We start from the raw sequence: 15,816 nt of genomic DNA, 5'->3' as shown, positions 1-15,816 counted from the left end.
TCTCAATCCCCCATTTGCCTCATTCGATCACACCTTCCCTTGCATCCACACCTACACATGTACTCCGTACATGAAGTGTCTCTTTTTGTATTGGATAACATTTTTAATCAGAAAATCTCAACATGTACAGCTTGTCAGTAATAACAATGCACACCTAAGAGTATTAGCCAGTAGCAACTGAACTAGGGCTGCTCATGACTGAAAGCAGGGAGGTACTGCAATACTTTGAAAAAAAGCAGATATATTAATGAACTTCAAAAACAGAAAGAATGTTCCTGGCACTTACCATCCCTGTATCTAACATCCATTCCTAACACAGTAATGGAACAAATGTTGCAAGCAAAAACATGCTCATTCTGTGACCAGAGGAGCTAATGAAACTCATTTCCTGTGAATCTGTCTTGGTTTTGAATCTTACAGTTTCTAATATAAAGCATGTGCCAAATTATGCTTCCATTCATAGGTTTGAGATATTCTTGTGTGGATTTTCTGCTGTATAATTAGGAGTGGCCCAATGCTGCAGTACAGCATATGAGAACAGTAGCTGAGTACTCATCTCAGGTTCATAGCACTTTAGTTTCATTTTCATACTTTCATTTGTATAAAATATAGCTTTGAGATTTCTATACCATGGTAATTTGGTTTAAATTGAATCAGCAAGCCTGAAAGCAATGAGAGACCCAGCAGTATATGAGAACTGACAAACATACACACACATGTACTGCACAAAGATCCGTGCAGTTACGCAGACAGTTCCTAATTGTTAATGCTGGAAACTGAGATGTTCATAAGGAATAAATTATAACAAGGATTTTGTTAAAAAACAACAACAAACAAATTCAACAACAACAAACAAACAAAAAGCTCAAAACCCCAACCTTTTAGAAAAACAACTGCATTTCTGATAACATTGCAAAAATACAAAGAATCAAAAGGCTTGGATGACTTTTGGATTTATACAAATTGTTTAGCACAGATTCTTCGGAACACAGACTTACATGTTCAGCTAAATCAATTTGGATGCAACAATCAGTTGAGTTAACAATTCACAAAATGGCGATAATAGCATATTTGACCTTATTACTTAACTGTCACAGAGTTAAATTGCAGAAAGAGAAGAATCTTGGGGTCATAAATATATCAAAACGAAGAAGAGAAAATTCAAGGTATTCCCTGGATGTCAATATACTAAAATATACAATATACTAAAATAAACTGATTTGCTGCTTTCTTTCTTTGTCTGTCTTTGATATCAAACTGGAAGCCACATCATTGTATAGGAAAGATACTGAGTGCTACCATAATCCTAATAACAGTGATGAGATTGGAAACAAAGGCACAAAGTTTCAGGTGGTGTAAATCATAGACTACTGCTTTCAGAACAGTTGTTCTGCTTTACTTAGACTGAGATTTTGACTCGTCAACATCACAAGATTCAAATAGGAAAGACGGCAGTTAGCACATCTACAGGGAAAACAGTCGGAGGGAAAAAGCTACAAAGCAGGAATAGCGAGAGCCTGTAGCAGTCCAATATATAACAGTTCAGAAAACAGTTAATGATGTTTAAGCTGCATTCAGAGACCTTATGTCCTCAGGCAGGAATAACATAGTTCTACGAATATTAGGAATGTTATCTTGAACACTCAAAATTCTCATTAAGATCAAGTAAACTGTAGGGAATTCAGAAAAGAGTAAGATATGTTGAAAGGAAAGATGCTTGCTGAACTTGACGCAATAACACTTCTGAGAACTACCATCTTCAAATGACTGAAAGACGAGAATTATTTAAAGGATGAAATTAGTCCAACGTTTTATTGCATAAAATCATAACTGACCACACAACTCGTTAACATGATTTATGTCTTGTTTAAGATGACTTCTTCTTTTTTACATAATCAGGATGATTCCTAAATACAACTGAACTTTCCTTATTTTAATTTAGCTTTTTATTCCCATGTGAAATGTTTGGCATAAAGATCTGAACTCAGTAGATGCTAGGCTAAGCAGACTGAACATAGCCACACAGAGAAGGAGGAACCTCCCTAAAGCTACTGGCATCTTTCCAGTACAGGAAACAATTAGAGAATAAACAAGGATGGTATATTCACTGCCTTGCCAACTGCAACAGAGATACTAACATTTAGGTCATAATGTGTCACATGAGGTCTCCTTTAAACATTAAAAATACTGCTGTAAGCCTGGTTTTCTTGTCTTTTGGTTTAATTTTGTAATTCTTGTTCCTTTTTTTTATTGATATCAGATTTAAGCTTCTTGTCTCCACTTTCCAGCTCTGTCTCTTTTATTTTTTTCTTCCTCAGGCTTTGTATTGTCTCTATTCCTGGTCCCTACCACTGCAGGGCTTTATCCGTTTATTTGTCAGATTGGCATTCAGTCAGCTTGGTGCTTTTTTTTTTATCCTAAGAATAAAATACCTACTCTGCCACTGAAGACTTATTTCCACCACACTGCAGAGTGAGAACTAACTTCCACATATGACTGGAAATTGTTATTATTTTTTTCTCCTTCTACACAGTATTTGCTGCCCTGCAAACTGCAAAATGCTTGGAGGAGAAATCATCATTCTGAAGTGTCTGGAAAGCACTCAACCAAGAGTGGGTGCTACCACAAAGAAATACGCAATAAGCTCTCATGATCAGATACATCCACAGCATGGCAGTGGGGAGTATTCCTATTACACAAACAATTGGCTAGGAACTTCTATGCTTTCCAACACAACTAGCTCATCTCCAACATATCGAATTCATTAACGCACAAGCAGAAGCATCTGCCCACATTATTAATCATGGTGCTTCTGTCATTTCTTCACATGCTATCCATTTACATACAACTAAACTAGCTTATTTGTCACAGGCAGAAGGAAAAATGGGCAACTAATCATGTTGTATGGTCATGCCATACCCAAGGCGCCTTGATAAATACACTTCAGCTACTGACAAATGGCTGGTCTGCCTCCAGTAGGAACTTGAACAATGACGTGAAATGTTTGGCTTGAACATGTCCTGCACACATTTTCTATGACAGTCTTTCAAGTAAAAGACCTTCCCCTGTGGGGGACATGTTTATTTTGTTAATAGAGATAAACTTTCACAACCGCAAAGCGTTACATAGAGGTGGTCAGCGTAAATCAGAGAAACTGACCACAAATGGTGGAGATCATTTCCTAGAGATCATCCAATAAATGCCTAACAGCAGACAAGGCTAAAACAGTGGTTCCAGAGCAGCCCTTTAATTCTAATTAAAATACTTCCGGAAGATTCAGGTCCCACTAAAAAGGGTGAATCCAAAATTGTAGAGCCCACAGACCCATATCTATGCTCTTCCATTCTCAGTGAGGTTAAGTACTTGTTTTCCTCTTTATCATTCCCTCCCCTCACAGCCAACCTCTGATGGTGGCACTGAGTCTCCAAATAGTTCTGCTAGACCTTTCTCCCCCTTTTTATCACTTGTAGCACTTTGAATGTTAGGAGAAGTAGTGGATCTTCTAAATACACATAGAGTTTTGGGGGACCTTGTCCAACATATTTTCTCAGATCAGAGTACCAACTGTTGATTGTGTCCAGAACAACCAGTTGGTGCTGTGACTGAAAAATATAATCCTTCCGACCCTGTTGGGGACTTCCTGTAAAAAGTCCAATTGATAAACTCTGAACACTCCCAATTACGGTATCTTGTCGAATACTGTAAGCTTTCTCCATTCCAGCATCCATGCCAAGCTGCATGGGGGGAGAAGTGACAGAGAACATGATACTGTATCAGAAAAAGGCATTAAGGGAAGGCATGAGAAAAGAAGAAAACAAACAAGAAGATGCAAAGAGCAGCGCTGAATTTGAGGGTCTTAAGCTACGCAGAGCTGAGAATAAAAGGCTTACCTTATAGCTTTTCCTGTATCTGTAGTTGTCACTCTGATTAAGGAAACTAGAAATGTCTTCCCTATTTTCTTGACATGACTTTACTACAAGACTGGTCAACACCACTGATACAAGGATGCTTTATCATGAAAGTGAAGATAAGGCTATGTGAACAGAGGGAGGGGGGAGCTGACAAACTTGAATGTAGCAAACAAAACAACAAAGCACAGGGCAGACTTCACTACATGAGAAGGTACACTGCTGAGAGAGTTGGTAGTGAGAGTTAGGTGGCTTGGGTAACACTAACCAGAAAATATGTTGAAATCATGCTTCTGATGGGCAGCAGAAAAAAGTGGATTGGACACCAAGGAAGGAGATATAAAGTAGGGAGTGTGCAAGAAAAGAAAGGGCAGCTCCTGGATGGTCGGGTCAAAGAACTGAAGTCTAAGAAGGAAGGGATCGATAATAGCAAACTAGAGAGGGAAGTCAGGTAAAACGAAGATGAGAGTAGAGCAATGACTGGGAGGGGCATCAGATGTCCCAGACAACTGGAAGGGGACTGGAAGGGGAGGTCTGACTGACTCCATACAAAGTTTATTGTGAGGGGATGTGTCCAAAAGACAATCATGCTATTAAAATATGGTTTTCGCTACAGAAAATCTGACAGCCCCCATGTTCAGCAAATCCCTTTCTTCATTAATGGCAACTTCAGAGCAGCCTGAGCCCTGCGGCATAGCAATGGCCTCAATACTGCAACTCTGAACTGCTTGGCTCAGAGAGAGAAGGGAGGGAGAGCAGCAAGGGGGAATCTTGTGGGGGTGAGTGGAGGTTTAACAAAGAATCACTTTAACAGAAACTCCTGAGTAATGGCACTGCCCAAGGCCAAGAATAACATCAGCTCAATGTCAGCAATTAGAAGAGGGCTCAGCCAGGCCCCATGGCCAGCTCTGGCCTCCTCACAAGCACAAGCCTGTTTACAGTCCTTTCCCAAGCTCATGAGCAGCCACTGCTACCCACCAAGAGCTCCTTGGATGTGGATGAAAGGAAGACCTCCTGCTCCTGCTCAGAGGGGCAGCAAGAAGTCTGTAGGTGGGGGAATTTAGGGACAGAAACCATGAGGCTATGTAAGAGCTTTGAGAGAAGGAGTTTAAGGAGAAAAGGGTGAAGGACCTCTCCTTCAAGATGCTCTGAGAAAAGGATGGAGGCACTTTGCCTAGAAGATATTCTCAAAGACTCTGACCAGTGACTCATGTGCTTCATAAGAGGGAGAGTGGGTGTTCAGACCTCCACATTAGCTCCGTTCGTGGTTTTGTTGGAGCCAAGTCCTACCAGACTGTCCAGCAAATATCTCCTTTCTAATTGAGCAGTCTCCTCTAGTGGAGATTTGTTCACCCAAACACTTCTTTTAGCAAGGAATATTTTCAGACATCATCTGGAGGAAAAAAAACACACCTCCCTCTCCATAATAACGAAAAAGGGTAATGAGTGCAGCAGTAAGCTAATTGTAATCTTGGAAGATTCACCAGACAGGCCAGAAAAGCTGTTCCAGCCACGGTGGTCCACCTTTGGCAACTAGGAATCACCCAGGCCATCAATAATATAAACCCATTTTTGTATTTCCTCTAGCACTTGGACACTCAGCCCATTTTTTTTTTTCTTGCAATAGTAACAAAAGAGCCATATGTCTGTCAGGTGTCTCAGTGCAAAGCAGTGAAAGGAAATCTTAAATACCACAATATCAAAATGAATAAGAGACTCTGAAAAGATTTTCAGGGCTGCAAAAAAAGGTTGCACTTGGCATGAGGGGGAGTGGCCATGCCCCCTGCACACTGTAAGATCTTAAAAGAAATTAATGTGGTTTAGAAGAAAGATGCATATTCTCCTAAATAATTTTTAAGTTTGCTAGCATGCTGGTTTTTTGGTAGCTACATCTTATTAGAAGATATCCAGGAGGAGAAGAATTCAGTCAAGATAAAGCCCTGATCTGCTTGCCACAGAACATACAGTTGCCAAATACAATTGACCCCAGATTTGGAAACAGCAAAATAGGAGTGACCAAGCTTGAAATACTACCCACGAGCAACACAAGTAAAAGCAGAACTGTGCAATTCAGTAACAAGATTAAGAGACGAAGAGCCATGGAGACTACAGACAATTTTAAGGCTGCCTGAGGCAACGTAAGGTAATGCTCTGAACTTACGCAGAAAAGAAAGCAAGAACTTGCCAACAGCCAGGATGCCAATGTGGTGAAAAAGGCCAGCAGGAACTGCAGCATCAAAATTTTATTAAAAGTCATTGCAGGTAATATTAGTCTATTGTTGTAACACACTGGAAGAGCTATTTCTTCAACAAAAGATGTGCCACATGTATTGGTTTGAGGTTGTTCCTACTTAGCTAAAACTTGATCAGCACTATGAGGTCCAAGACAGGAGCTTTCTTAGTTACCTGGTGTCGGGTTTGGCTTTGCTCCAATAGCTGTCGTGACTGAAGCTTTTGCTGCTGAAGTTGCTGCACAGCTAAATTCAGCTGATAGTTGGGATGTGCCAGTGGACTCCGTGTCACTCTGCTGTAGACACTGTTCTCCACCTCCCCCTCCCAGGCAAAACGATCACTCTCTGGAGCCCTGAGAAAAGAAAAGTCATCACATTTCTGCTTGTTTGCCAGTATGGACTCTTGCTTACAAAGCACCACTGCTTCCTAAAACCTTCTTAATACTTAGCTGCAAATTTTGTTTTAAATGGCTCCAACAAGCACAATACCTGCTACAGGTGCCATGTGCCAATTGCTGCCTTGTTAAGGAGCTTCTTGAATTCTAAGGCAGGACTACATTAATAGCTGTAACACCATGTTTGAGAGGAACAAGGGAAGACAAAAGAGAAGATAAAATTGGAGCTGTGGCTGATCAGCAGTAAGGAGATGCAGTGTTGCAACAGGGAAAGAACAAAAGACTTACATTTAGAAATTGTCAATACACTAACACAAGGCTCACACCAAGTACATGCATGCTGCAGTGAGGGTAGAATAAAGGCATGCAAAATAATTCCCTCAGAGAGGACAAACGAATAGTAGGATGAGATTGCAACTGTGGCATACACTGACTCACACAATTACAATCCAAAAGATGTAAGGGGACTGAAGATGGGTTCACTTCTTTCATCATGTATGTAATGCAATCCCTACTCAGAGAAAAGGCCTCCAGCAAAGAGGCAGTTCTTATAACCCAGGCTTACATGGTGGAAGTTCAGCTGTGGTCTGCAACTTGATAAGTACTGAAAGAAGCTCACCAGCTTGCTTTGAAGTTTGTAAGCTGTGGTGAGAAGGCAGTACCAGCACACTTACGCAGAAGGCTGAGGGGCTTTGCAGAGAACAGGTGGCAGACTGACAGGGCCACAAGTTGTCCTGAAGAGGCTATGATGGCCCAGCAACTCACACACTGCGATCATAAGAGAGGATGCCATACAGCCCACTGTATCCTGACACTGCCTAATAAAACCTTCAAGCCCCAATGCCTGAGCTTCCCAGGCTTCAGTTGATCTCTGTCATGTTTCTCTCAGCCACTCTTTTCGAATGTTTCCTTCTGGTTCCCAGGGCATACTTTCCTTGTGTTTCCTGTGTATGTCATAACTAACTGGATTGTAGAAGATACTTGTTGTCTCTCACATTTCATGCCATAATTCAGAGTGTAGGTTACAGTTTTGGCAAGAGTGTTAACTGTAGTCTCCTTGTTTCATGATATCATCAAAACTTACAACCTAGCTTTTCCGAATGTGTCACAGCTTCTCCTATAATCTTCATTATCACATCAGCTCCTTAAAATGTTCTGAATGATGCTTCAAAAAAGCACCAGAAGAAACTACCACCCCTATGTACTCTCTCTCAAAAACAGCCTAGTGCGTATCTTTCAAAGCAAATTGATAACAAGGACTCTAATGGGTACCTGCCCATACTCAGTTCCTCAGCAACACAGGAGTGAGACAGTCTAGTGGAAAAGAAGTTCAGCTGCCAGTATTTCCACCCCTGCTTGCTCCACCGCTACAGCTTTTGCTCTTCTGGGTATTAGCATTCTCTGTTCAAGAGATCCCACTTCCTCACTTTGTTGCTTCCATTGTACCTCGGCAGTGCAATACTGGATGAGTTACTCTTGTTCCCTGCTACCTGCTGCTACACCTCAGCAAGATTCGGCTCTTTTTCTTTCACCAGTGCTTGGAAAACTGTAATGTTGCTGAGAATACTTAGGCCTTGAAAGACAAGCTGTAGAGGTTTGAATCTGACTCTGAGGTTAGATCTCTTGGAAGATTAGCTCTCCTCTTCTGAACCTGCCATTCTTCTTCTGTCCTCTTTTTATGGAGCAGGAGTCATCTCCTCTTATTGGTTTATAAAATAACAGTTCTCTAACATCATCCAACATCTGAAAATGATATTATAAAATTAAAATAAATATCTTCTTAGGCTTTCAGCTTTCCTCACCTTCCTCTCCTACACCACCTAATTTTTTATTTATTTTTTTTCTTTTCCTTGCTTTCTAAGTCTCTTAGATACTCTTTTTACTCGTGGTCCTGTAAAAAAATCTCAGATACTTTCCCTTCTTTTTCTGTCTTCAAACGAGATGAGTACAGGGTAAACTCCACAGGGATTATGTTCAGGATCCGTGTATTCTTTTTACTTTTCCTCAGTCAGTAATGTGGCCACTGTTCTCTGTTAACTGTGGTTCTGTCTGCAATTGTTCAGCTATGGCACCCCATAGGTGCTGCTGGTCTCCCAGCTCTGTCCCCTACTGGGCACAGGATGCCACAAAAACCAGTGCAAAGAATCTTTGAAACAATTCCCAGCTGCCTTCTCTCCAATCTTACAGGCTTACCAAGTGGGTTAACAACAGGTTGTCGCCATCTGGACTCAACTCTCACCCCAAGGATTAAAAACTGCTCTTTCCACTGTGTAGATACCGACTCCCTCACCAATCCAGATGTTAAAGCTCCCTGGACTTCTCCCTTGTGTGAAGAAGCAGCTGCAGTCTCTGTTATTCTTCCAGTAAAATCAGGGACAAGCACTTAGCTGAAAAGCACAAAGAAGTGTGCTGAGCTGGGGATGTACCCTTTGGGAGATAGCTGGGGGTTACTGCAGATCAGCCCCTGAAACAAACATCAAGTGCAGAAGACACAAAGGTGAGCTCAATCAGAAGATCCACGGAAGACACATTAGGGCTAGATAAGCAGTTTCATTACTTACTCACCAGTACTACTAATAGATCATGATCTTCAGTGTCTCATTTGAAATAATGTTTTATTTGTCAATTTGCTTTGAGCAACATTTTCACACCAGTTATTCCTCATTTGAGAAAAAATCCTCATTTGAAAAAAATGTTTCTGAAGAAAGTAAGGCAGCATGATCCCATGGGGATATCTCTGATGGATCTAATAACTAGTTAAAAGCACATGAAACGAGACAGAATAAAAGGACAGTTTCCACATGAATCTGTACTATGGTCTCTGCTGTTCAAAACACTTAGAAGTGATCTAGGAAAGAGTGAAGTTTTTTTAAAAAGAAAAGTTTGCAGCTGAAAAACTGAAAGTCATTGAGAATTGCGAAACAAACATCACATTACCAAAGAAAATTACCAAAGGTATGAAACAACATATATTGAGGAATGACTAAATAAATAAGGACTCTTCATTGTGGAAAAAAGGACAAGTGAAAGGAAGTAGGAAAAATATATTTAAATTAATGAGGTTCAGGGAGAAGAAAAATAGAGAACAATTACTTCTCATACTGTAAGATGTTGGAAAAAAATATGAAGCCATCAGATGAGCAGGTTAAAATAAATAAAACAAGGTACTTTTTCTCTTAACACATAATTAAACTGTGGATGCCTTCATATTACAGGAAGCTAGGGATACCAAAAATGTACAGGGTTCAAAAGTAATTATACAAACTAATGTAAGTAAGAGCCACTAGTATGCAAAGATAACACCTCCTGCCCAGAAAATCACTGAGTCCCAGAGAATACAGGGGAATTACCATCATTGCATAACATCACCTAATGCTCTCCCCCCACTGTTTTCCATAGGCTGCTGCCTGAGCAGGACACTGAGCCATTTAGTCCTCTTGGTCTGAGATAATGCAATCGATTTTGTTTATGTATCAAGAGTCTTGAAACAAAATCCGCTGCAGGTAGCAGTCAGAAGTTAAGAGGATTCAGTCAAGTTCCACCATTCATTCTAGAAACTAGCATTTGTTCTAATTCCTCTTGTATCATCTCAGAATCTGCAATCCATAAATTCAATCCTTTGATCATAAATAATGTCTAGGAAACAAAAGACTGAGCGATTTGTTCTAAAACATGAAAGTCAAGACGAAATGAAGGAGATAAAATTGATATAAACGAAAACTCCACTGAAGTTGGACCTGCTGATAGCCAAACTGGCTCTGTGCCACAGACATGATATATAGTGACTACAGTTTGTATACTGTGAGGGCCACTAACAGAATGGCAGAACTTCAGTATCATTTCCTTGATCCCCATTTCTTTTGTTTTGAGATAACTAGCAAAGGATTAACTGTTATGGGAAGACAAATTCTGAAGTCTGATAGTCCTGTTTTTAAAAATGCACTGAGAATGCTGCCTTGATCCAACGTTTGTTCACTCTTAAAAACTTTCATTTGTTTTCTAACTTGTTTTAATCTATTTTTTTTCGTATTTTAACCAATACATGATCTATAGCCTAAAATAACTTTGTAATGATATAATATTACCCAGGTGAGTTTAAATTAAACTACACAGGAGGACACTCTTGAAACCATAGTACCAAATCTTTAGGAAGAACTAAATTAGAAAAGCCAAACCAATCCCACAAAACTGGCTAACATTTTCTTGCACTGCAGATGGTCGTATGCAAATCCCTACAGTTCCAATACATGTACCCTTCACATCACATGACGCAGCACAAGAGTGCTCACTTTTTTTCTAAGTACTCTGCTGAAAGTACTGCTGCTTGTCAGAACAGATTTCACTCTCATGGCCTGCAAAATCCTTCTGGATTGAATATGTTCATCAGCTGCCATGGATTTTTCTTCTTTATAGATGGAAATCCATATAAATTCATAACTTAAAGCATAAAATATTTGATAAGAGAACATGCACGCATTTGCAAATCTTTAGATCACTTTAATAGAGGAATAGTTTATCACCACTTTCAGAAAGTCCCCATATAACATATTATCACGTTGCTGATATTACATCTAAAGCCAAACTTCCTTTAGTACAGAAAAATTGAGCTTAGGAGAGACTCAATGTTCTGCTGCCAGTGACATGCTCCAGCTCTCAGCCTGTTTGCCATGCTCAGAGGAGTGCATCATGGTACAGTTCCTATTCTCAGCCTCGTCTTGTCAGATGACCTAACAAAGCAAGATAGCACCTTTATGCCCTTCCTGAAATTAGCTTTTCTGCTTAAGGAATTCAGCAACAGATTCAGCACAGTAATGAAGTCTGTAAAAAGGCTGTAAAGGAACACACAGCTTAATAAATACTACAGGGTTCACATGGTAGAAAAATTCTATAAAAACAACCGGGCTGAAAGAAAAGCTTCTTCCACAACTCACATCTTTTTAGACAAAGTCAAAAATAATCAGACAAAAACTTGTACCCCCAATGGAAATGATGGTTCATTAAGAGTCGGTACCCACAGGTTTGCTTGTTTTCAGTTCAGAATTATTGCTTGTACATTAATGACTCTTCGAATGCATATTTGCTTCTGTCTTCACTACAAAGACTGTCTGTTGGGAATCTCAGACCTTAGAGGTGAGAGAGAGAGAGAGAGTCTGGAGAACGGAAGATTTCCCTTTGGTTGAGCAACCATCCAGCCAAAATCAAAGTGCACAAATCCATGGGCCCCAATGGGATATACCCATTCAGATCAATGGGTTTGTTCAGCCTGGGGAAAAGACGACTGAGAGGGGATTTGATCAATGTTTATGAATATCTAAAATGCAGGAGGCAACTGGGCAAGGCCAGACTTTTCAGCAGTGCGTAATGGTAGGACAAGGAGCAATGGCCTAAAAACAGAAAGTAGAAAGCGCCATACAAGTATGCAGAAGAACTTCTTTGCAGTGGGTGTGACAGAACACTGGAACAGTTTGCCAGAAAGGTTGTGGAGTCTCCTTCTACGGAGATATTCAGTACCTGTCTGGATGGCTACCCATGCGACCTGCTGTAGGGAATGTGCTTCAGCACAGAGGTCAGAATTTATGATCTCCAGAGGTCCCTTCCAAACCCTGCAATTCTGGGATTACAGAGGACAGATATATACATGGATGTACGTACATGCGAATGGGAAACAGAAATTCCCGCCTGTGCCACCAGAGGAGATTGAGTTTCATTCTGTCAGCCAGGCTGGTTGTGAGCTATCTTCTCAGTGCTTGCTCAGGATTATTTATGGGTTGCTTAGTCTAGAGACCTGGCCAGGATTCAGACCTTTACTATGTACAGGAAATCTCAGCCTTGGCATTATGGACCATCTTTTGTAAGCAAGATTTTGTCCTTCCAGCAGCTCTTAGGGCTACTCAGTATTTTTGGCAAGAAACCCACCGTGTTCCTTTCTTTGAACTGCAGTTTTTATAACGCCTGAGCCAGAATTCCTTCTTCCTCTGCACTGACAAAATAAGACTCACCACTGCAAACTTTTTGCCTCACAAAAGATACAAGTTTGCTTTCCAGAGAAATTTCAATATGATCATAATCTAGTCTAAAAGTGTTAGAACACAACGCACTAACCTTCAGATTTGCTGGTCCTAAATTCTCTTTCCTGCTTTGGTTCTCCATGAAGATGTTATTCAAAAATCATTAGCTCTCTTCTGGTGTAAGCAACACTTTCATAATCAATTACCTTCACCTGTGCTAGAAGCTAATGCAGATATACTGCAGTTCTACATGCTAATAAAATACTAAATGCTAATACATTTGGTCACTGACAACAGGGGAAAAAAGAAAAGGGGGGGAAAAGCTCTAAATAATGTAGCTGCTGTAAGAAAGGAATGGGGTGATAAGCTTCTACAAAAAAGGAGGATGCTGACTTCTGTCCCCACTTCAAACGGATTTATAGGGAATGCCAAGGAATGAAGCTATAATTGAGCCAGCCAGAAAATCTTGTAGTTATTTTGTTACTATCTAACATATAGCAAGTCCTTACTGAAAGAACAACTTCATTTATGCTTCCATACACATTTCACTCTTTCATGTGAATTTCAGATGAAGCCTTCTTCCAGTGGCACAGCTGGGCACTTGCTTGATACTGACCCCTGTGTAGCAGGCAACAATACCAATTCATGCAGTATGCTGGTGTTTCCCATATATCACTTAGTAAGCAGGAATTTTGAAACATTTGAAAAGTGCCTACATCTCACTGAAAGGTAATGCAAACTGTGCTCAGATTACTTGTGCAAATGGAGCTTCAGCAATCCTGAAAAATAACGCTTTATGTGTAACTCTACTTAGTTTGTAAGAAGCAATAGGATGACAGCAGGAGTTGGTATAGCTGGAGGTCTACAAAACTGAGTAAAGAATTATCCTCCTTTCAGACTAGGTAACAAGCTAACAATTATGTTTTATACCCCCTTTCTGTAAAGGCTGGAGCTAAGGAGGAGCAATGGCCCTCTCTGGCAAGAAGGGAACTTAGAGCGTTTATAAATGAGAGCTCCCACCTTGCCAAGGAATGTAAGACAATCTCAGGCAGTAGTTTCTTGCCTACAGGGCATTCAGGTGGTATGACAGGTCCAGGAAGCGTTCAGTACAAAGCCCTGGTGGGCACCAGCTGCTAAAAAAGTAGTTGGCCTAGTAACTAATGACTCCATCTAGCGTGGCAGCTCCCAGCATCCTGCTGACTTCTCAGGCACTCAGAAAAACATCAAACATTTTCTTTGGCACCCTATGTGTTTCTTCCATCCCTAACAATAGGCCCTAGATTGGGGCTGGCTATGGAGCAATGATAAACACAGTGGGACAAAGCCCAGGACGCTGGGGGCCTGGCTGAGGCGCAAAGCAGTCGGGCCTCTCACAGTGCTGCTTGCCTCAAGGCCTTTCTTTGTCTCTTCTCCCTCTTTCCCTCCTGTCAGATTCAAAAGCAGTAAATTAAAAATTAAGAAACAGAACATCAAGCTTTTCAGAATGGTTTGCTCCTGTCCTCTGCTGTTATCAAGAGTCTCTAGGAAAGAGCCATTTTGATACAGCTTAGTCAGCAAGAGCTTCTATTTTAGCATGGCCTACAAATCTGACTGCTGGAACATGCAGACCCCCTACAACACAAAGCAACTATACTACAGAAGTAAAGAAAGGCATCTTTCCAAAAAACATCAACAGGGAGAACAAAGCAGTTTTGATATTCCTAAATGAGCTCTGCCTGGGACTTCAGAGACCTCCTGAAGCCCAGAGAGCTGTCCAGAACTCCCCCGGCAAAGGTACAGCCAGACAGAGAAGGAGCAGGAAGCAGAAGGCCTGTGTAAAAGGAAGAAGCCATCACCTAGTCTGCTATCTGCTTTCAGGCTCTGCAAAGGAAGCCATGGAAAAGCTTTCAAAGTTAATAAGCAGCCTATCAAGGCTGCATTGGCACAGTAAATGTGGAATGGCATTTTGGGTTCAAATCCAGTTCAAAGTGACACATACAATCTCCCACAGTGAAGGTGTTACAGAGATGTAGGAAAGTTTCTGTCCCAGAGCACCAATCAAACCTTCTCTTAGTGATGAGGCACAGATGCTGGGAACTTGTAATAGGTTCAGCCTCAGCAGTTCTGCTCCCCACTTTCTTAGCAGCCTCAGCTGCCTCCACCTACAGAGCAGGTAAGAAAATCATCAGCATCTTCATGCCATAGGACAGCAGATGTACCAGGTGCATGTCAAAAGTTGGTTTAGGGAAAGAACAGGAGAAGTTCTGTGGAATTAGCAACAATTTCCAGATTCTTTCACAGGTTAACTACTAGAGCTAACAGAGGCACAATTTAAAGAACCCAGAACATTTTTATGTGCACAGTTTTAAGCAAGTGTCAGGAGCCCCCCTCTGCTATTCCCACAATTCCTCCTTTACACTGAGAGAGTTGTTGTTGTTACAAGAATTTTATTCAAAAACAAAGATGTGTGCAAAAGCATCCAATTTGTCTACTTGTAATGCTCATGTCCTAGGGGCTTGGTGGAGTCCAGGTGCCATATCATCAGCTACACAACAGCAGCAGGCAGGTATACACACTCAGTGCCTTGAACTTTCCCTAACATCCCCACTTTTTGCATGCTCTTCTCCTTACCTCAAGTCTAAACCTTCATTACTAGACCTATGCCTTCTTTGAGCTTAGTCAGCCTCACCAGACTTTGTTTGGCCTTTCAGACCTTTGTGTGCTTTTCTATAAACTTTCTGTAATTTTATCACTATTTGGGGCTAGAAGGGCGCTCAAATTTGAAGGTTTTCTGGATGCACATGCACAACAGCTATAGTGGAAAAGTCCCTTGTCTGCCTGCTCCTTTGTTATATTCTAACAAGTTCTATCCAAATTCCTGGGCTTTCTCCTTTTCTGATATATGCTGCTGCATAATATAATATACTCTATTTCCTGCTCCCTGGCATCTGTAAATTATTCCTGCTTTTTCCCTGACATTGAGTTTCAGAGTAAAGATAGATTTTCTTGTAAGAAAGACAATGTAGTAGCTGCTAAATTCTGCTGCAGATTAGAAATTAAGTGCATTTTAGGCCTTAACTCTCTATATACAGGCAGGTTGGATTTAGCAGGTTGGAAATGAGGTGCGTCAAACAGATTTGTGGCAGTCTAGCAGAGGAAGAACAAATTGAGGTTATGGAGTACTAATAAATCTCTGGTGGTAGGCCTAATCTACCTCAGCTATTCCGAGATTTAGGTGGCATTATAAACCTCTTACTTACAGGAGCACTAAACTTTCCAGTCTTCAAAAATGAAA

At 40.8% G+C, this 15,816-nt stretch overlaps 1 protein-coding gene across 8 annotated transcripts in view; it reads right to left on the bottom strand.

Annotated features, from left to right (window-relative positions):
• The window catches only part of TTLL5 (tubulin tyrosine ligase like 5), a 121,634-nt gene that overhangs the window by 18,089 nt on the left and 87,729 nt on the right, over positions 1-15,816 (bottom strand). For 5 of the 8 annotated variants that reach the window (XR_014883661.1, XM_085225340.1, XM_085225342.1 and 2 more), the window contains one exon: positions 6,315-6,492. The exons of 2 other annotated variants lie outside the window; for them this stretch is intronic. Coding sequence is in view for 4 of the 6 variants with exons in the window: in XM_085225340.1 (XP_085081466.1) it covers positions 6,315-6,492 (178 nt within the window). In the remaining 2 variants the exon portion in view is untranslated. Of the gene's footprint in view, positions 1-6,314; positions 6,493-8,727; positions 8,922-15,816 lie in introns of those variants that run through there. One more of the 8 variants, XR_014883663.1, reaches the window with a different exon arrangement.

Source organism: Meleagris gallopavo, chromosome 5 (genome assembly GCF_905368555.1).
Source record: "Meleagris gallopavo chromosome 5, MGAL_WU_HG_1.1, whole genome shotgun sequence".
NCBI classification, from domain to species: domain Eukaryota; kingdom Metazoa; phylum Chordata; class Aves; order Galliformes; family Phasianidae; genus Meleagris; species Meleagris gallopavo.
The sequence above is the reverse complement of the archived record's forward strand: the minus strand, read 5'-3'. Positions and strand labels throughout refer to the sequence as shown.